At 44.6% G+C, this 21,372-nt stretch overlaps 1 protein-coding gene and 1 long non-coding RNA gene across 21 annotated transcripts in view; one reads left to right on the forward strand and one right to left on the reverse strand.

Annotated features, from left to right (window-relative positions):
* Nucleotides 1-21,372, reverse strand: part of RREB1 (ras responsive element binding protein 1) — a 175,780-nt gene that overhangs the window by 30,466 nt on the left and 123,942 nt on the right. For all 20 annotated transcript variants that reach the window (XM_084794878.1, XM_084794876.1, XM_084794871.1 and 17 more), the window contains 2 exons: nt 1,918-2,062; nt 1,186-1,322 (listed from right to left, as the gene is read on the reverse strand). In XM_084794878.1, the coding sequence (XP_084651004.1) occupies nt 1,186-1,322; nt 1,918-2,062 (282 nt within the window). The remainder of the gene's footprint in view (nt 1-1,185; nt 1,323-1,917; nt 2,063-21,372) is intronic.
* On the forward strand, nt 2,593-18,857 carry LOC311604809. Its single transcript, XR_014781694.1, has 2 exons — nt 2,593-10,673; nt 18,794-18,857. It is a non-coding gene; the product is annotated as an uncharacterized lncRNA (long non-coding RNA).

Genomic DNA, 21,372 nt, shown 5'->3' on the forward strand with positions numbered 1-21,372 from the left:
GGTATTGCATGCCTTTAATCCTAGCACTCTGGGAGCAATGACAGACAGATTTCTGTGACTTCAGGGCCAGCCTAGTCTACATGGTGACTTCCTGGACAGCTGAGGATATGTAGAGAAGCCTTGTCTAAAAAAACACAAAAAACAAAAACAAAAACAAAAAAAACCCTTTCGGAATTTCTTAGAACCAGTGGTCGGTGACAAGAGGACAGCTATTTCTTGGAAGATAAAAAGTTCAGCGAACCATTTAGGAATCAGAGAGGACTGAGAGAGAACACATGCATTACAGATCTTGGTCCACTTTAACATGAACGGGGAGAAAGAGGTAACTGATGCAGCCAACAGGAGCCACACGTGAGCAGAGACAGGCTTACAGTTAGCACACTCAAGGGATCTTTCTGGACTACGATCTTTTCTCCTCACAGAAACCGGAAGTGGAATCACAGTGGACACTGGCCAGCCCATTAGCCACTGTCTTCAGATAGGAAAAGTCTCATCCTGATTCTTTATAGCATCTCAGTGCTTCACACTTCAACCTCTCCAGAAGTTCTTTGTCGCACTCCAGTGAAAATCTTCCATAAAACTCACATAAGGGAATTCAGGGAAACAGACACCCAAATCCTACACTCCCAAGATGCTGTCTAAAAGTATGACAGCATGGGGGCCTGCCCTTTGCCCTTTCATGAACCTTCACCTATGTCCTTGAGCAGAGGCTCCTATGTAGCTCTTTGTCCTTTTTAATGTTTAAAGTAGATGGAACATAAAGATGCAACATATAAACTGCAGCGATTCTGTAAGGGAAATTTTCTGAACCTATTTGTCCATCAAGAATACAGAAATTATTTTGGCTGGATAAAAGGTTAGATGAAGACAGAGCAGTGTTCCCCTCTAACACTACTGGAAAAATCCTACACTGTCCACACTTTTAGCTCTTTGGAACTGAGGATTGGGAACACAGTTTCTGAAGACCCAACATAGGTTAGGGGAGCAGAGTGAGCACTGAACACCTGTACTATGTAACAGGCTTTCCCATCCATATGCCCAAGAACCCTTAGGTGCCTTAACAATGCCGGAGCCCCGTTTGGAGTGACAAGAAATAAGAATGTCATATGCCAGGAGGAAAAAAAAGAAAAAAAAAAGTAACAAGTAATTTCCCAGACCACGGCTCTAATTCCCACTTTCTCCTACCTTAATGGGTTATCTGAATGGGTCTCCATGTGGGTCTCCAGTCCATACTTGCAAACAAACTCCTTGAAACACACTGGACAGTGAAAGATTTCCCCGGTCATCTTCTCCAGATCACCTGACTGCCCATCTTCTACCATCTTAGGAAAGAGCAAAGAGTGGCGTCACCAAGGTGGTTGTTGCCCACACAGCTTTCACTTTAGAAGAAGGCCTAACATTAGTCTAGAACGTTCTAAGAAGTATGTTCTATACTCAGTACCAAGGTCTGACCGACCATCCATGCATCTTTGCATCCATCCATCCACTCTAGTCAGGGAACATTATCACCACACACACACTCAACCTGTGTACCCACCCACTCCTCAGTTCCCTCATCCAATCAGCAAGTCCTCATGGAACATCTACCATCCTTCAGAGCCTTCGGAGTAAACACAAGAACAAGAAGAGTCCGTAACGCTGATGAAGCCTCCACTTTAGATGCACAGACAGTGTAAGAAGCATGGGAACTACTTTGGAAACTCTTCCCTTCATCCATGTACCACATGGGGCTTCTAAAGAGGAAGCACATATAGGCGCCGTTCCCAAGACACTTAATGAAAACAGTGTGGGAAACGCAGACCAGAAAAAGCCCAGGATTGATATCTTCCAAGGCTCTGCACCATGATACATAAAGGTCAGAGGTATTTCTGCCAAAAGCCACGCGATGGAGCACATATGTGCCATAAACCCGGAGACCTTTTTAGCTGGTGTTGGGTCTTCTCTCTCTGACTCAGCATCATGACTCAGCTTCCTCTTGGAGGACAACCGTCTACGCTTCAGAGGGGATGGAGGGGCTGCGGCTGCAGTACTGTTCGTGTCCTTCTCATGAATCTTCATATGTCTAGAAGGAAGACACACAGAGAAAACGTGATTTGACAACCGCCACAACAAAGAAAAACCTGCAGAATTAAAAAAAAAATATTATAGACAGTACAGTATTAAAATTTCCTCATCAGCCATCACTATTGTTTTCAAGTGGAGATGGAGTCTAGGCAAGCAGTCTCTCACTGATCAACACCACACTCCTAAACTTTACAGTTGAGGAGTTATTTCTATGGTGCCTTCAGTCTGTATAAAACTTCATCAGATCCTTGAATCACTCTTCAGGCTCAGCCCAGAAGTGTTGCTCAATGCTTTGTGTTGGAAGACATTTGCAAACTTGACTGTCATTAGTAAGATGGGAACAAACTATCAGGTGATGCCTGTACTTGGACGGAAAGCATATTTTAGGACGTACAATTTTATTTGATAAGAGAACTCCCAGGTCCTTAAATCATCCCACTAATCTTACACCAAGCCCCAATTCTGTACTAGTTAGTCCCTAGAAACTGCCTTCCACCTATCAGCTGTACTTGTCCTTCTCTCCCTGCGGAGGCACCTGTGGCTCTTGGATTGGAAGTGTACCCACACAGCACATGTGCAGGGTGCTTAAGACCTCCATGGAGTAAGAGATCTTGAAACCTCATCTGGACAGTACAACAAGTGCACTGCATGTTACAACTCTGTTATCTACAGAAGTAGAGTGCATAAAAGAAAGCAATAATAAAAGTAATATGTGCCCATTCCAAAGGGGGAGTCTTATGAGTGACCAATGCATATGGCTTTATTTTTTAAAAATATATTTTATTAAATTATTCATATTACATATCAATTTTTATCCTATCCCTGTATCCTCCCTCTCTCCTGCTTTCCCCCTACTCCCCTCCCCTATGACTGTGACTGAGGGGGACTTCCTCCCCCTGTATATGCTCAAACATTTTCAAGTCTCTTCTTGGTAGCCTGCTATCCTTCCTGAGTGCCAAATGACCTTATTTTATCAGGCTTTAAAGCAACACCCTCAGACCTGGCATGGTGGCGCACTCCTTTAATCCCAGCACTCGGGAGGCAAAGCAGGCAGATCACTCTGAGTTGAAGGCCAGCCTGGTCTACAAGACAGCCAAGGCTAACACAGAGAGACCTTGTCTCAAAAACCAACCAACCAAACAAAACCAAACAAAAACCCAAAAAAACCAAAAAACACCCTCAGGAAAGGTGCTAAGATAGGCTCCTTATTTTACAACATAAAAGGGTTTAGTTTTGTTTTGTCTTTTTTGCTAACCACAGTCACAACCACCATCATTATCATCAGGATGGAAGTCCCACTGTGCAGAATGTAGGTGTAGGTTTTTACAAATAATTATTCTAAAGGGTGACTTCCTCATCCCCACTGCCAAGGGCTTTGTGCTTACTGGGTAAGAACTCTCTATCGCAGAGTTCTACCCAGATGACAAGCAGCTGTGTCCACAGTTCATTTTCACAGGGCTGGGGTTGAAGCGAGGGCCTCCTGCACCTAGGCAAGGGCTCGACGGTGGAACTTTACCCACACCTGTTACAATTCTTTTTTCTGTTTGAGACAGGGCCTTACTGTCTCCGGCGGGTCTTGGACGCTGCAGTCAACACAGCCCTTGAATTTGTGATCCTTCTATTTCAGTCTCCAAAGTTAGCTGGGATTATAGGCTGGCACCATTAGGCCCAGTTCCAAGAAGTTCTTAAGAATGGGAAAAGAGCATCTTCTCATGTGCTGTCCCCTCGCTCTGAAAAGCAGCTTAGCACGTGGTCCTCAGAGGTCTTCCTAAAAGGAGACAGGCTGAGTACGAAAGGGCCAGGCAGTTTGAGAATCAGTGGCAGAACACCTGTGGAGGCTGATCAAGCCTAAGATTTGAGGTGGTCAGGACACTGTTTCTTACACTCAGCCCCTGCCCTACAGCAATGGGAAGCCTCTTGCCTATAAGGGTGTGGCCAAGTGATGCTACAGAATGTCATGGGACCATTCTTCCTGTCTCATATTTACTCTAGAATTAGAACCTCCTGTCTAGACTACAGCCACCACAGCCATCTGCTAAAAGGCTGCTGAAGAGGCGGCCTGGCTTTTGAGGACAGAGAATAGAGGCCTTGAGGAAAAGGGGCTCAAGGCTGACCTCTGTTCTCTTCATGGGAATTAGAGTGGTGGAGCATAAAGACCTAAACTATCTAGGAGGAGAAAAATGTGCAAGCATCACAGACCATCAGGCCATGGTCCCATACGCCCTTGCTCAGACTCTGAGGGAAGAATGCTGTATCACTTAGTCCTTGGCTACCTTAAGCTGTAAGAAAGCTAAAAGAAGCAGAAATCTCTCTTCTAAGTACCATGGTGATGGTGAGTCAAGGAAGCCATCTTTGTTATTGAGACTGGGTCATACTGTGCAGCTGTGGCTGGCCTGGACTTCACTATGTGAAACAGGCTAGCGTCAACATCACAGAGATGCTCACTACACTGGGCTTTTGTGCCATCAAGTCTTGCTAAACTATCTCTTTTAATATCAACATTTACAGGCGAAAAAGGGTTAAGTTGGTAAATTTCCTTTTGACATTTGTTGTATGATTCACTTCAATTTAAGAAATGCTATGTTTTGAAAAAGATTCAAAGATTTGAAAAATCCGATCTGTAGTTTGGCACGGTGGCACACCCCTTAAATCCCAGCACTCGGGAGGCAGAGGCAGGTGGATTTCTGTGAGTTCGAGGCCAGCCTGGCCTACAAAGAGAGTGCCAGGACAGCCAGGGCTACACAGAGGGACGCTATCTCGAAAAACAAAAAACCAAATCAAAACTGATTTGTAAGAGATAATCAACTAGTATTAAGCTGATCTTCCTGTAAATTTTAATTAAGATCACCAAATTAACATTCCTTTCTATATATACCTGAAGATGGTTAAAAAAAAAAAAAGTACAAATTATAGAGCGATGGTTGTAAACACTGGCCCGTTTTACGCTGCATAGTCCCAACTGTGATACAAACACACACAGAGATAAAAATGCTGTATTATCTCGCCCTTGGGACTTATGAGAGAAAATGCAGACAGGAAGGAGGGTCTGGAAACAGCACTGAGGGCCTTGTGAGAACATATACAGATGGTTGTGTCCATTCTGCAGATGGAGTTGTTCCGATGCAGGGAGGCCAGGCCTCCCAGCCTGAATGACCTACAGTACCACCAATCTGACTCCTGGTCTTCCTAAGCACAGCTGCCTCTAAAGGCCACAACAGGCAGTGAGTTCTGTTCTGGATCAGCAGCTGGAAACCCAGGACTGTAACAGGCATATCCTTTCTGGTTTCCTGTGGAGCAAGGCAGAATAGCAGATACCAAACCCTTGGCAAATTCCAACGGAGGACAGAGGAGAGGGGCCCAGAGGTCAGAGCCGGAATACACTAATTTCTGTCTCAGTCAAGGACTGCAGAAACCTTCAGCGTAGTTTCACAACTTTAGCTGCAGGAGTGCTAAGGGCACAGAGTGGAGGTAGCAGGTCGAAGCAAGGGTTCTGTGGCACATAAAGGCTGGACGGACAAAGAAATCCAATTCCCTTCTCTTGTACTCCTGCTGGCACATCATATTCAAAACCCACGTACAGGCGGGCGGTGGTGGCTCACACCTTTAATCTCAGCACTTGGGAGGTAGAGGCAGGCTATGAGTTCAAGGCCAGCCTGGTCTACAGAGTGAGTTCCAGGATGGCCAGGGCTACACAGATAAACCCTGTCTCAAAACAAAACAAAACAAAACAAAAACCCAAGTACAGCTTCCATCTAGGGTGTAACCTCTGGTTGCTGGCCACAGTATGGGGAGTCCCTGATATGTTCTGCTATTCCCGCAATGACAACAGTGGCAGGATGACTCAAGAACTCAAGTCAGTCACCAGACGGGGAGTTTTAGCCAAGTCTCACCTGGCTCTGCTTCCCTAGTGTCCAGAGGCAGGGATGACAAACCCAGCTGTACACGTCCTTCCAAAGGCTCACAGGACACAAGTGAGCCACCTCAATGGGCCAATAATGGCCTCTTCCTGTCAGCTTGGGTCATGGTAGCAAGGATGGGTGGAGAAGACAGAATTCTTTATTTTCTGTCCTTAGAAGGCTAGGGTCTGTTTTCTTCCTAGATTTTCTCTAATTTCCATGTACTCCCAATCGGTGGAGGCCGATGGAGCCCCGAGCCCCCTGACAGGCCGCTCAGCACAGGAGGTCTCTCTCCATCCAAGGAGAGCGTGCATCCTCCAGCTTCGCCTGCCTGCTTCCAGCTGCAGGGATGTCTCTGCCTCACCAGAGGTTCTCACTGTGAAGCTCTGTCTTCACCACACTAACCTGGAATTCCTTTCTTGCTTTAAGTGTCTGTCCGCAGAGGCAACACAGTGACAGACAGTTTACACTATTTTCCGTAGGACAGCTCTTCAAACAGCACAGGAGGGTTACAGCATCTCACTTGCCCAAGCTCTCTCTTCATCACTAAACCGCTGCAGCCCGCCCAAACACTGCATACAAGTCTGAGGAATCAGAGGTCACTAACCAATCTCAGAGCATGTGCTAATCAACACCTGTACCACACTGGCTCCAGAGCACATGACTGCAACAGCCTGGCCACTGGTGATGACAGAGGAGTACACGGACTGGGTTCTGCTGAGCAAGTGTGCCGGCCTGACACGTTCTTAACTTCCACTAAGTTTGCTGTGAACTAAGATACCTAAGAGCCCTTCAATCAATCTCATAATAAGCGTTCGCCTTTCTTCCTGAGTGACTTAATTGAAATCTTTCATTTTCCAGACTGACCAAGGTGACGGTCTTATGATACAGTGTTACTAGAAGCGAAGACTGATAATCATCTTTTTGTAAAGTAGCAGAGTACCACAGATCAGGATTTTGAACATGTGCACATCCTAACTGCACTTACAGCCCTTGTCACGCATGTGTGTATATGTGAGCGTGCAGGTGCAACAGCACGCCCGTAGGAGTCAGAGGATAACCTTGAGTATTGGTCCTCACCTTCCACCTCGTTTAACGCAGCTCACTGCTGTGTCAGCCTGACTAGCTGGCCTGCACGACTCTAGAGGTCCTCCTGTCTCATCCTATCTTCTGGAAGGAGCATGCCGGGAAGACTTGCTTGAAAAGGCTAACTAACATCCTCAGTTTGAACTGGGAACTCACATGGTGGAAGAACCCATACTCAAAAGTTGTGCTCTAACCTTCACACCTGAAGTCAATCCCACCCCCACCGCCTGCCCCCAGCAAATGTGGAGGTGGAGGAGCATGCTGTGCCGAATCCGTAATGCCTGGACACGCCGTCTTCCTGCAATTGAGATGGCTGCCTCATAGACTACAGAGTCTTAGTGCGGTTGTGTGCTAGCCACACTATCTTCCCTCTTTTCCCGCGATTCGTTCTCTACCCAGGGCAAGGGTGGATTCTAAAGCACATCATAATCCCTTGTTTTAGTCAGGGTTTCTATTGCTGCGACGAAACACCATGGCCAAAAAGCAAGTTGGGGAGGAAAGGATTTATTCAGCTTATGCTTGCAGATCACAATCTATCACTGAAGGAAGTCAGGACAGGAACTCAAGCAGGGCTGAGACCTGGAGGCAGGTGCTGATGCAGGGGCCACGGAGGAGTGCTGCTTACTGGCTTGCTTCCCGTGGCTTGCTCAGCCTGCTTTCTTATAAAACTCGGACACCAGCCAGGGATAGCACCACCCACCGTGCGTGGATCTTGTTTGCTTGTTTTTCGAGACAGGGTTTCTCTGTGTAGCCCTGGCTGTCCTGGGCTCACTTTGTACACCAGGCTGGCCTCAAACTCATAGTGATCCATCTGCCTCTGCCTCCTGAGTGCTGAGATTATAGCTGTGCGCCAACCACGCCTGGCCTCATGAGCTGGATCTTAATGGAGGTATTTTCTCAACTGAAGCTTCTTCCTCAACTTGTGCCAAGTTGACACCCAAAACCATCCAGTACATCTCTCCAGCATAAATTCTTCTGAATTCCTAATTATTCTTAGAATTAAATGTGATATTCACCTACTTCCTCAGGCTCAATGGTAGACACCCTAGCCTCTTTATTCAAGGCCCTTAATGAGGCAGTTTAGCTCTCCCAGGTTACCCTAAACTCAACCAGTAAACTCAAACCAGAAACCTTTTTGTTTTCTAAAACCCGAGGCTCATTTTATTGACTGATTGACTACAGTGCAGGAAATGAAACCCAGAGCATGCTAGGCAAGCGCTCTGCCAATGAGCTAAGGCTTCTGGTCGTGAGAAGATCATGTAGCTGGGTGAACTATCCATAAGAACACTGCAGACATCACGGTTGAATCATACTTTGTGTAGTTTGTATAAAACTGACTTAAGTAACATGAGGGAGACAGGTCGCAGCTCAGTCCCTAAATTGCACCCTCCCCACCCCAAACTCTTGACATCTCTTCTCTTTCCCAATACAGGAACTTTCTGCTGATATTTTGGCAGATTAAGTAATCTGCAAATTGTTAGATTTTGGCAAAAGCGTTAGCTCTCTGCCCTGAGCAGCAGTCATGACTTCAGAAAACAAGACACTGTGGACAGCAGGGGCCTTGGAATGGTGATGCAACTTGGGTATTAGGTCCTGGCTTCTAACACACAGACAGATCAACATCACCCAGAAACCTCACAACTACAAACCCGCAGTCCAAGACCTGCAGACAGGAGGCTGGGAGGCACAGCCCATGCATCTAGGCGTTCTCAGGCCTTGCAGGTGACAGAAGGATGCAAGTATGAAACATGAGATCCTGCTCAAATGCTTTAGCCTTTTTCACTGCCTTCAGATTTGGTTAAACATCAGACCAGGGCATGCACAGTTTTTGGATATAAATGTTAAATGTCTCTTAGACCCATTTCCAATATACTGAGTATAAACTCTTGGAAGAAAAGAAAAAAAGAAAGAAACTCTTGAAGGGAGCTGTGAATGTAGCATTCTTAAAATTCTTTTAAACAGTTAAGATGGGACCCAAACTAAGGATTTACCCATTTAAGTGGCATTCATTGAGTCTCCCATATCTAATTTACATCAGAAGGGTAGTGCTCAGGAGAGATCTCGTCTTTTCCAGTATTTGTTAGCTTTTCAGTTGTAATTTCCTCATAGGTATATTAGTGGAGGGGTTGAAGTATTTGATACTCTGAGCAACTGACATTACAGGAAAGGTCATCCCATCACTTCAGAAAGCTCTACAGAGTCAACTCTGTATTACTCAAGGCAACTGGTTCAAACAGGTTTCTGGCAACCTGGTAATAGATACAGCTCATCTACCTGGTGCTAGCTTTCCTGCCCTTCACACAGCCAGTGCCTTCTGATAAGCCAAGGAGGAGGGAATGAATCTAAGAAGCATCACAGCTCTACATTCTAGACTTTGGACTGAAGAAAAGCATGTTTCTACAAAGACCTGTGTTTGTTTTTGTAACAAATACCTAGGAAAGGAGTTTGGGGTGGAAAGCTGTGAGTGATGCTTGCAATGTCAGTCAAGTTCTGTGTGAGGAAAAGGGGGATGGAGCATGAAGACAGACAGAGGACAGCTGGGGAGTGGAACGGTAGGTAAGCCAGTCTCAGTGTGCCCCACCCATTAGGGCAATGCTCTCTTCTTCCTAGATGGTGTTGTTCATGTTCAGTCATGCCTGTCCAGAAGGCAGGTCACACCAGCCATGCCAGGGTGTGGAGGAAGATTTGATGATGCGTAAGCCGCTGTGCTAACCCAACCACTAGCACTCTCAGAAAAGTCTACAAGTCAGCAGGGCGCGAGGCGAAAACCTTCTGTCTGCAGGCTCTCTGTGGGAATGTCTTGGCTGGCTTCTCCCCGGGCTCTCTGATGTTTGGGTAAAATGCCCTACACACAGTAAGGTCACCCTGCCACTGTCCAGTTAAGAGTCATGTCTTCTCATAGAACAACGTGGCCCAATGGAGGTTACACCTCTGACCTTATAAACTTAGCCCTAATATTGAAATACACTCCGTTCTACGTCCCCTGCTCAGGAGGCTCCTGTGGAGGCCATGTTCTCCATGATCACTCTTTTCCCCCACAACACTCAGATTACTTGTCCCCAAAGTAGAGGGAACTCTGACGGTGCCAGTATAAAAGATCAACTTTATTCAGGTTAGGGAGCCTTACTTCCTCATTAACAAATACTTCTGGGCACTACTTTGTCATCTTAGGGCTTCTCTCTAAATCCTAAACTGAGAATCTCAGGCCTGCAGGCTGGACCACTACTTCTGGTCTCCCGTCATGTTTCTTCTGTCTATCCGCTGACAATTCCTTTTCTGTCTTGGTCCTGCTGCGTAAGATCCGGTACGAACACTTCCATAAACTGAGCTGTGATTCTAATACTCCGGAAGTTCTTTCTCCACCCCACCCCACCCCAGCCACGTTCCATTTATCTTTTGGACACACAAAAATGACTGGCTCTTACGTTCCTCTCCTTTCCCTTCTTTAAATGGCTTTAAAAGAAGATGGCTGGCACCCTCTGGCTGGCATCTTTCTCCTTGGCAGTTAGTGGCTGCTACAGCTAGCTGTCTCTTGCTGTCCTGACTCACAGCCAGTAGGAGGGGGACTGGCATGCAGCCGGGGCCCATCACTTCAGTCTTTACTCCAGACACCTTCCTAACAGCCAGGCCTTTGACTCCGCCTACTCCCTGTTTCCCTTTGCCCGTACTTGTTTCCTAAAGTAAGTTCTCGGTTACTACATTTTGTATACATTATTTCCACACATTTTCCTACAAACTTACTTGTTCAGATGAGATCAATGTCTATTGTTCTAGCTACCAAGGTTGCTGAGGCCAGGAGTTTAAGGCCAGCCTGGAAGATAAACCTTCCCTCAACACACACACACACACACACACACACACACACACACACACACACACACACAATCATAACTTATTCCTAAAAAACAATGATTTTTGTTCGTTCATTTGTTTTCAAGATAGGGTTTCTCTGTGTAGCCCTGGCTGTCCTGGACTTGCTTTGTAGGCCAGGCTGGCCTTGAACTCAGAGATCTACCTGCCTCTGCCTCCCTGAGTGCTGGGATTAAAGGCGTGCACCACGATGCCTCTTTCTACCAGTCAAACAGAACTTTTATTCATCTTCCCTCTGTGAGGACAGACTGATAGGCAGTTTCCACCTGACGGGCTTGAAGGCAGTTCCTTCCCCATGCTAAACTGTCTCATTTTCCTTAACTTTCCCCTTATAGTCCAGAGTGCACGCCCATAGGCAGCCTTGCCTTGAGATGAGCCTCAGGTGATGGCGCCCCAAATGCCCCAAATGAAGTCACTGCTCTGAGAGTGGCCTCATTGGCTCGGAGCCATTACCTCTGTGGGAAGTCATTGCCAGCTTCGCCACAGAGAAAAGCTGTCTGTGGCAAGGGCTAAAATAACAGTGTCAAACCAAGCCCAAACCTATGCTTCATGGTAGAATGGAATGCTCAAGTCACTGAGACGACTTGTCACCTCAGCCTGGCAGGAGGTTCTTCTTAGGTTCCTGAAAGATGGCAGAACCTCATCATTCATTCATCTTCCTTTCGTGGAGGAGGAAAAGATAACCATCTTCATAGGAAGCCAACAATGAATCAATGTTTGCCACTCCCGAGCCCTTCCAGAAGAGGAACAAGAAGCACTTAGGTTGGGCCCTTCAAGATGGTCACCTCAGGCCCAATGGGAAATAAATGGAGGGCACTATTGTGGGTGGAGGGAAAAGAGTATGGTGACTAATAAAAGTCTCTACCCCTTGGGGACATCTTGTACGGTTTAGGATGATGAGAACCAACTGAAGGAGAAATCTGGACCAGGAGAATGTTAACAAATGAGTTTGAAGACTCAGCACCTGCCAAAACTACTAGGGTTCCGTCTCCAGGACTGTGATGGTCACAGCTGCCTTTTATCTTAAATGAGACAGATGTGGGGGCACAGATGGCCTCTGCTTTCCAGAGATGACATAATCAAATGCCATGCTCTGAGGGAAGATTGGCATACTGTTCTAATTGGGCAGCTGGAGGTCAGAGGGGGCCCTTCGAAGAGCAGCTTATGATCTTGGCCCTCAGTTTTCTCACCTTTAAAGCTGGCAGCAGCTCTCCTGAGCAAGCTGGGTTACATAAACACGGAACCATAAGAATGAACTACTGACACTCTGAGCCTATTATGAAATAGAACCTGATCTGAAAAAAATATAAAATCTCCACTGAAGGCCAATAACCTCCCCATGTAGGATCCTGGAACCCTGAAAGAAGTAAGGAACAGTTCACTGGTACACACAGGCACCAAAGCAGAGATGGCGACTGTATGCCACACACACAGAGGCAAAGTTTCCCTGCTTTTTGTTCATTTAAGTGGGTGAGGGGAATGGATGTTGCCTTTCTTAACAAATCAGAAAAAAACGTTGATGAGTGGGCACGTTTCAGTGTTTGCTAGCACCAGCTTGCACAGCCCAAACAGGTTGGACAGGTTGGATATTTAAACAAAGGTGGAAAGCTGAGGTAGAAAGCACAGGGTAGTGCTGCCCTGGAGATGCAGCCAGCACCCTGCAGGCCTCCGTCTATGAGCCAGTGCTGGAAGTCAGAATCCTCCTCCATGTTGCTCATTTTCATGTTATAAAACTGAACGGGCACACACCCATGGCCTGTTCCAAATCCTAGGAACTTGAGGCCAATGGCACAACAGAAGAGACTACGATCAACTCCCCAGTCCTCATCCTGCTCCCAGCACACCTGCCCCTTGCCTGCTGTGACCTAGTTCTCAGCTCTCATAACTGCTGGGCTGTTCAAGTGTGGGCAAGCATGATGTTCTGGGTTTTGATGCCATCCACTAGTTTCACCCAGTATGACTAAGCTTTTGAAATATTTCAACAAAATATGTCAAAAACATCACACTGCCTGCATTCAAGAGAAAACTTTGGTATTTATTTCATCTCCAAAAGAAGTTACATAGATAAATATTCCTACTGCCAGAACAGAAGAAAAGCTGTTAAAAAAATATTAGCATCCAGCCAGGCAAATGATAAAGGATTATGAACCAAATCATGAATTTGAGAAGCGGTACTCGGAGAAAGCGGCCTGACTGCTGTTTAACACCCCGTGCATGGACAGTTTTATGAGCTCTTTCCCTCCCTTCGACCTAACTCAACTCCAACTGGTCTTTCAGAAAGAAATAAAAAATAAGCACCAGTCTCAAGTACACTTTTAAATTATTCTCTCAAAAATAAAGCTTATAGTGACTCTTTAAAAGTGTATTAGAGAAGGAAAAACCAAAGTGAAAGGAAAAAAATATAATCTCTAAAATAGCTACCCAAGAGACTCAATTAACACCAGCTAACTTTCTGCTTTGATGTTTTCTCAGCATTTTTATCTTATTTGAATAATAAAATTGAGTGATAGGTCACCCGCGCCTACTCTTTTTCAGAGAATAATAGTAGCGTTCTCCTACTTGCAGATTTCTAGAGTGCAAAGTAAAAGCGCTGAAAAGAGCCACAGAGTATCATCCAAGCTCAATGCAAATCCACACCCCACTCTAAGTATGAAAACATTACAAAGCAGGCAGAAAAGATGCATTCAGATAGCAATGGGGAGTTACACAATTTAAAACGGAGACTTAGGCATCTGGCACATAGCTTCTCTTCAGAACCCTGTTCCAGACTTGGGTTCTTAGAATATAGCCTGCTGCCCCATTTTAAAGGGCACAGAGTCCGTTTTCTTCTTTTTGTAAATCTGTATGATCTGGCATGCAGAAGAGACTGTTGGGCTAAACATCTTAAGGGAAAGTATATGGGACAAGTTGCTAAGCACCTAGTGTGGGCTATAGCTCTGAACCCTGCGACAGACCCTGGAGGACATTTTTGGCCTTTAATAGAAAGCCAAAATGGAAGGAAGCTTGATAAAGGCTGCAGAAGCAGTCCAGAAAATGTCACCTTTATCAAAGCACTCAAGTCTCAAACCTGGCCACTGAGATGTCAGCAAAAGCAGGAAATGTTTAAATAAGATCAAACAAGAAAGCTTTAAACATAGTCAAGTAAGAAAGCTATTTGTTAGTAGGGTGGTGGTGGCACACGCCTTTAATCCCAGCACTTGGGAGGCAGAGGCAGGAGGATATCTGTGAGTTTGAGGCCAGCCTGGTCTACAGAGAGAGTTCCAGGACTGCTAGAGCTGTTACACAGAGAAACCCTGTCTCAAAACAACAACAACCAAAAAAAAAAAAAAAAAAAAAAAAAAAAAAAAAAAAAAAAGAGAGAGAGAGAGAGAAAAAAAGAAAGAAAGAAAAAAGCAAGCATTTGTTGAAAGCTTAATAATGTAATTAGGGACAAATTAGTAACTTAAGACACTGTCCTGTGATGAACAGATTTATAAATGTTCATGTTCACTGTCCAGGGAAAATGACAGGCCACTGAATCATGTGGACTCTCAACAGGATGCAAAGCAGATTAAGGGGAGTGAGCAGGGATTAGAATATATAAATGGTTTTGGCTTTTTCTCTTCTGATTAAATATTTCAACCTTAAAGGAGCTCTCTAAACTGTATCAGAGGTGTGTTTACTTTAACAGAATACTATACATGCTGCTGATAATACCATCACCATAAAACTCACTGAACATTCAACACGCACACGTGTGCATTTACATACATTCAGTGCTGCTAATATTCCATTGTGTGTATATATAATTAAAACCTCAGGCATATTCCTTGGTAATCTCAGTAGAGAGCTGCATGCACAGTAGCACTCACGATTATGATCTTTTTGTCTGTTTTGCTTTGAGGCAGGGTCTCCCTCTGTAGCTGAGCCCAGTGTGCAACTCTGAGGTCTTCCAACTTAGTGCCAGGATTACAGACATATGCCACTGTCCCCAACTACTAATGTATGGCCTTCTAAGTAGAACTAAAGGTATTAAGATATCCAGTTGTTCCTGAAGCAATTTTCTTTTAACTGATCTTGTTTCCTCAAAATAGGTACCTTAATTGTAAATGACTTTTTAAAAATAGCCGCCCCCCCCCCTTCTTTATAACTATCTCAAGGTCCGGTGTCTATAGCTCCAGATACTTGGGAGGGTAGGTAAGGCAGGATGGTAACTAGAGCCCAGATGTTTAGGGCCAGCCTGCTGCAAAACAAGACCATATCGCAGACAACAACAGGCAGGGGATATTTATAGAGAAACAAGACTTCATTATCTGTCCTCGGGTGGAATGACCCATAGGTTTTTGTCCTGAACTGATTTCTTGCCTGTTACCTTCCTTCCCACAGGGGCACATGGTGGCAGAGTGAACAGGAAGAGACACATTTTGAATTGGGGCTGGCTGAGCCTTTGCATGGTTACCTCCATACTTGAGAGGCAGCAAATATCAGGCGTTGTTACAGAGTGTCCTCAGAAACTCTATGTGACCATGGGAGACTCTGACAGGGCTCTTCTTCTTAGTGGGGCGGAGAGCAAAGAAGTGACTGCCTTCTTGGAGATGCTTCCTCACCTCTGCGCCTCTTCTTGTTCAGTGCTGACACCTGTTCCAGATAGTAGGGTTTGGCTGCGCTCGCCAGCGGCAGGCTTAGCTCGAGCATAGGAGAGAAGCATGCTAAATCCAGAACCTCTGTAGTCTTGCTTACCACGGACCAGGTCACATTTCCATGGGGCTCAGATTTTCTTCAAGTATAACAGGAACACATAAGCCTCCTGAAGAGTATCTGCTCTCCAGCAGCATCGTCAGGCGCCGCGGTCTCTATACCCAGCAATGGTAATAAATCATGACATCACCCCAGGCAATAAGGTCCATGGGAAAGCACCGAGGAGGCGATGCTCCAGGATTTTCCTTTTCGTCTTTCTATGACAGTCAAATGAGAACACACCCCTGCTCTTTACAGAGGGAATGGAAAAGGCTGCTGTGAGAGCACCCACCAGGATCTTCAGCATGTCCTTAAGCCTATAAACCTCTGCAATTCCTTACAGCGTAAAGTGCGGGAAATGAGGAGCAAAGTGGAATTGAGTTTCCTGTTTTGCAAGGGCAACTATGGTCTGCAGGGTTTTGCTCTTGTCTTTTAAAGGATACTCGTTTTATAGACGTTTCGCAAACTGCAGAGCTTCATGCCCTTTTTCCTACATTCCCCTCACCTGCAGGGTGTGTTCTGGCTTTGCTTCCTAAGTTTGTTTTGGAAGGCGCACACTGTTTAATCCAAATTTTCAACATGAGAGCAGCTGATAAAGAGTTTGGGAAAATGAGAGGCTGGAGCCACACTGATGGTTCTGTGAATTATTTCCTGTGCATGATGGGAGTCTTATTCTGCTCACAGACTAAGTTATGGGTCTGGAATAAAGAATTTCGAGGGAGCTGGGGAGAAGGTTCAGTAGACAAACTGTTTGCTGGACAAGCAATAGGACCTGAGTTTGGATGGCCAGCATCCACTGAAAAAGCCAAGCCCAGCAGCACACAGCTCGGTGCCAGTGCTAAGGAGACAAAGACAGGCAGGCCTTTAGAGCTCACTGGCTGGACAGAGAGCCTAGCTGGGTTGGTGAAGTGGATTCAGTAAGACTTGTTTTCAGAGGGTAAAGAGCAACTGAAGAAGGCACCTGACAATCTCTGGCCTCCACTTGCTTATGGAGAAGCATGTACATATACACGCAAACACACACACACACACACACACACACACACACACACACACACACACACTTTCAAATTTCAAGAATGTGAGAATCTGCAGGACAGGAACTACATAAGACAATACATTATTTTAAAAGTCTCTTACCTAAACTTTCTCAAAGTTTCTTCACTCTACCTTTAGTGTTAAGATAGCAGACTATTCTGGGGTCCTGGAGTGCACATGTTGTGTTAGGACCTGGGAGGCTAGGCCAGGGAGACTTTATGTGCCCTAGAGTCCTGGATAATGTACTTCAATGAGTAATTGAATGAATGAATGAGTGAACACACACATTCACACATAAAACACAAAACCATGTAGATTTACTTAGTGTAATTAAAGTATAAGAGATACAGGCTCTAAGGGTGCTGCGAAGCAACCGTCAGTGTGACTACACACAACAACCGTCAGTGTGACTACACACAACAACCGTCAGTGTGACTACACAACAACTGTCAGTGTGACTACACACAACAACCGTCAGTGTGACTACACAACAACCATCAGTACGACTACACACAACTGTCAGTGTGACTACACACAACAAGTTATTTTACTAATGTAGCAATCATATAGATAAAGGACTGATTAGCCTTAAAAACAAGAATAACTAACACTTTCATAAAACAGCTAGTGGCCAAAGAAGAGTGAAGTACTCCATTAAAGGCCCCTCAGTGTCATCTAACAGTAGCCTGGAGTCTGGGTCCTTAGAGTTTATGTTATGAGGTTTGTCAGGCCCCCTGAGTGTTAGCAATAAAAAAATCCTGTGAAGGTCAGAGTTCATCTGGAAGCACATCATACAGACAGCCTTCAGTGCAGAAAGTGAAGGAAGGGTCCTCACTGACATTGTGTCCTGCCCTCTCACGGAAGTAAGTCCTCAGAGAAATGGAAATCTACAATTTAAAAGTTTGCTAAGTACATGTAATGATCTACACCTGAGACTGAAAGAAACAGAAATATAGAAAACCATTCCAAGAGAAATCAGGCTCCATCAGAGGTTATGTGCCATTTGTGTTCATCAAGAGTAGATGGATAATCAGATCACAGTCCTCCTTATGGCCAGTCATAAGTAAAAGAGTCAGTATGGTGGCTCACACTAATAATACCCTGTAACTTCGGAGGCTGACTCAGGAGAAAAAAGTTTGAGGCTGGCTTTGATGACAACCAGACCCTTTCTTAAAACAAAAAACAAAACCAAGATGGACCTGAGAATCTCAGACAGGGCCACGGGTGCCCAAGGAAGCCACTGTGTGGGTCCTCTGGCAGTCTAGCTTAGTATCAACTCTGGAAACCCCACAAAGGAGCTCCTGGGTGCTACTCAAGCCGAGGAGGTGCCGCAGGACCTCAGGAAGCAATAGCAGGGAAATGGGGAAGAGGACTTTGGTCTCAAATGCTTCCTTCCATCCACGGGTTATCAGAACCTTGGGTTTCATTCCTGCTTAAATTCCTGCACATCCCAGGGCAGTTTTGGCTGCTGATCAGTGTAGCACAGGTATGTGGTTAGGAGAGAGCGCAGCACACCACTGAAGTCTCAAATTCTGGAATGGATCCACCCAAGCAAATAAATCTAACTACACTCTGACACATTTTTGTAAGTGTTTTCACATTTTTTTTTATAAATTTCTCCAAAAGTACAGCACTGCCAACAAATGAAGGTGATAATGACTTTGTGGTTGACTAGCAAATATTCTATATTCTTTTAACCGACGATTTATAAACTTGGCAGAAAAGACAAAATAAATGTAGTGTGATGACTTTGAATCCAAAAGGGAGAAATCAGGGAAGACACATCTTTTAGCCTGGAACAACATATTCCTAAGTAACTAATACACCAAAGGGTCAATCCTGAGGTAAATTAGAAAATATGGGGGCAAATGACAAAGAAAATACAATATACAAAACTTATGTGGCCACTTGGCACGGTGGCACAAACCTTTAATCCCAGGCAGAGGTAGGCATATCTCTCTGAGTCCAAGGCTAGCTTGCCCTACACAGTCCTAGGACAGCCAGAGACATTGTCAAAAAAAAAAAAAAAAAAAAAAAAAAAAAAAAAAAAAAAAGAAGAGCAAAAAGAAAAGATAGAAATGCAGTTCCTAATGCCTGTTCTAAAACTGTGTTCAAGCCCACAGGCTAATCCTATACTTGACAACGGGGCCTAAAGAGGAAGGGTGAAATAGTGACTAGGCCAGAAAGTTGAGGAAGTAGCAAAAAATAAAGAGGAAAATAGACCAAAGCAGAAGCTGGCTCTTGGAAAACATCAACAGAAATAGGGGTGGAGAGATGGCTCCAGGCAAGGAGTGCTTACTGCTCCTGCAGCACTCAGGGTATAGTCCTCAGCATCGATACACTGCCTCACAAGTGCCTGTAACTCCAGTTCCAGGGGGATCCAAACTCCTCCTCGCCTCCACAGAAAAGAATTTAGTTACAAACGTTTTGGATCTTACAGAATAGAAAGAGTACAAGGGTAGCCTCTATGGCTGATACATTGACTACCGAGATGAGATCAAAGAGTCAGAATGCTTCAAGGATGTAGACAGGAAAACCAAATTAAAAAAAAAAAGGAAATATGAAAAGACCTAAAACATAACTGTTTTATTTATGGTTGATTGCTACTATGGAAAAAAAAACAACAACAACAAAAACAACAACAACAACAAAAACAAACCAAGAACAACAAACTCAGGTGGTGGCCCTAGTGAACTTACAAAAACAATACTAGCTTGTCAGAGAGTTTTCCAAAAGAGAAGAGAAGGCCTCTTGGTTTTCTGATAGTAATTCTGACCTGAGAAGCACACAGCACAAGAAAACCACACATTGGCATCTATCACAAGTACAGCTCCAACCCATTAACAAAGCAAAGTCTGTCATATTTGAAATGCTCATATCCCAAGGAAGAGGAGGCTCATCCAACCTATAGGACAGGGCAGGATTGAATGACAGAAACAAAAACAAAGAAAACTAACACAGATGCAGACAAAATTCATTAACGAAATCTAAAGCTCATGATAAAAACCATCCAACAGACGTGGAACAGAGATGGACTTCCTTCAGCCAGTAAATTTCATTTAAGATAATAGTAAACCTGTAAGGACTGTAATGGGGAAGAGCTGAATGCTTTTTTCCTAAAAAAAAAAAAAAAAAAAAAAAAGGAAAGAAAGAAAAGAGACATAAATGTCTATACATTTTAGATGGGCATGGTGGTGCACACCTTTAATCCCAGCACGCGGGAGGCAGAGGTAGGCAGATCTCCGTGATCTCCAGGGCAGCCAGTGCTACACAAAGAAACGCTGTCTTGAAAATAAACAAAGGGGAAAAAAGAAAAGAAAAAGAAAAAAGAAACCACCTCTATCATAAATCTATCATATCTTAGCAGTAGAAAATAATAAGGAATTTACTAAATAACTCTCAGAAGCAAGAAGCCCTGAAAGATTGCAGGAAACAAGATGAACATATAAACTTGAACTGTTATCTGCATACCAGTAGTGACCAGCATACCACCCACTATAAGGAACAACAGAGGACCACATCCAACAATGACTAAAACTGACTGACACATTGCTGAAAGAAGGACAGGTAGCCCAAGTGATGGCAAAGCAGCCTATGTCATGGATAGAAAGACTGTTACTAAGATGGGCTGGGATGTAGTTCCGTGGTAGATTGCTTCCCTAGGCCTAGGGCTTGATTCCTAGTTCTGAAGAAAACCAACAACAACAACAAAAGGTGGCAACAGACCAAAACTGACTTACAGACTGCATGCAAATTGTGGTTGCTCTTTCTGGAGAAACTAGTCATCTGTTCCTAAATTCCATAAAGGGTGGAGGTACAGCTCAGTAACAGAGTACCTGCCCAGCATATGAGACCCCAGTACACCTCAAAACAATAAGAAAACAAAAAAAACCCGGAATTATCCAAACAGACAGAAATGCAAACAAATCAGATTAATCAAAACATGTTTTAATCCCGTAACGGAGGTGCATGCCTTGGACCCAAGGCCCAGAAGCAGGTGGATTGTGTGAGTTTGAGACCAGCCTGGCCTACACAGAGACCTTATTTCAAAACAAATAAAAACAACTAAAAAACATTTTTTGGAAAAGGACTTTAGTTAAAAGAGTCGCACTTCCTTATTGAAGACTCATCTGGAAGTCAAAAAACCAACACACTGTGATAATGGAATTGGACTAGGTATACGGATCACAGAGGAGACCCTTACATTTATGAATTGACAAGGGTCGCAAGATAATTCACAGCAGAAAAGAAAAGTAGCTTACACATACTCAAAGTAGGTCATAAACCTACATCTAACAAAACTATCAATCTCCTGAGATACTACCTTACCCCTCCTTACATAGACAAAAAGCCGTCAGACTCAGTGTTTGACACATGGGACAGGAAGAGTTTCACTGATGCACCGCCAGAGATGCCCCTTGCCAAAAATAGCAACTATGTCTCATTATGATTTAATTACAGACAGAATTCTCAAAGCCAGAGCTTTTCAAATCAGAAGTGACTGGGGTTAGGATAAGAGCTATACGATGGAGAACCATCAGCCATCAGCGTTGAGGGCCAACAGTCATATGCCAATTTCGAGCTGCCCACAGAGAGCTCTACTCAGTAGAAGATGAGGAAATCATCTAAGAGAGGCACAGGTGATACCCCTGAGAATGACAAATGTGAGATGGACAAAGGAGGCAGAATAACAAAAGGAACA

Source organism: Acomys minous (genome assembly GCF_964271855.1).
Source record: "Acomys minous genome assembly, chromosome: 9".
Taxonomy (NCBI): Eukaryota; Metazoa; Chordata; class Mammalia; order Rodentia; family Muridae; genus Acomys; species Acomys minous.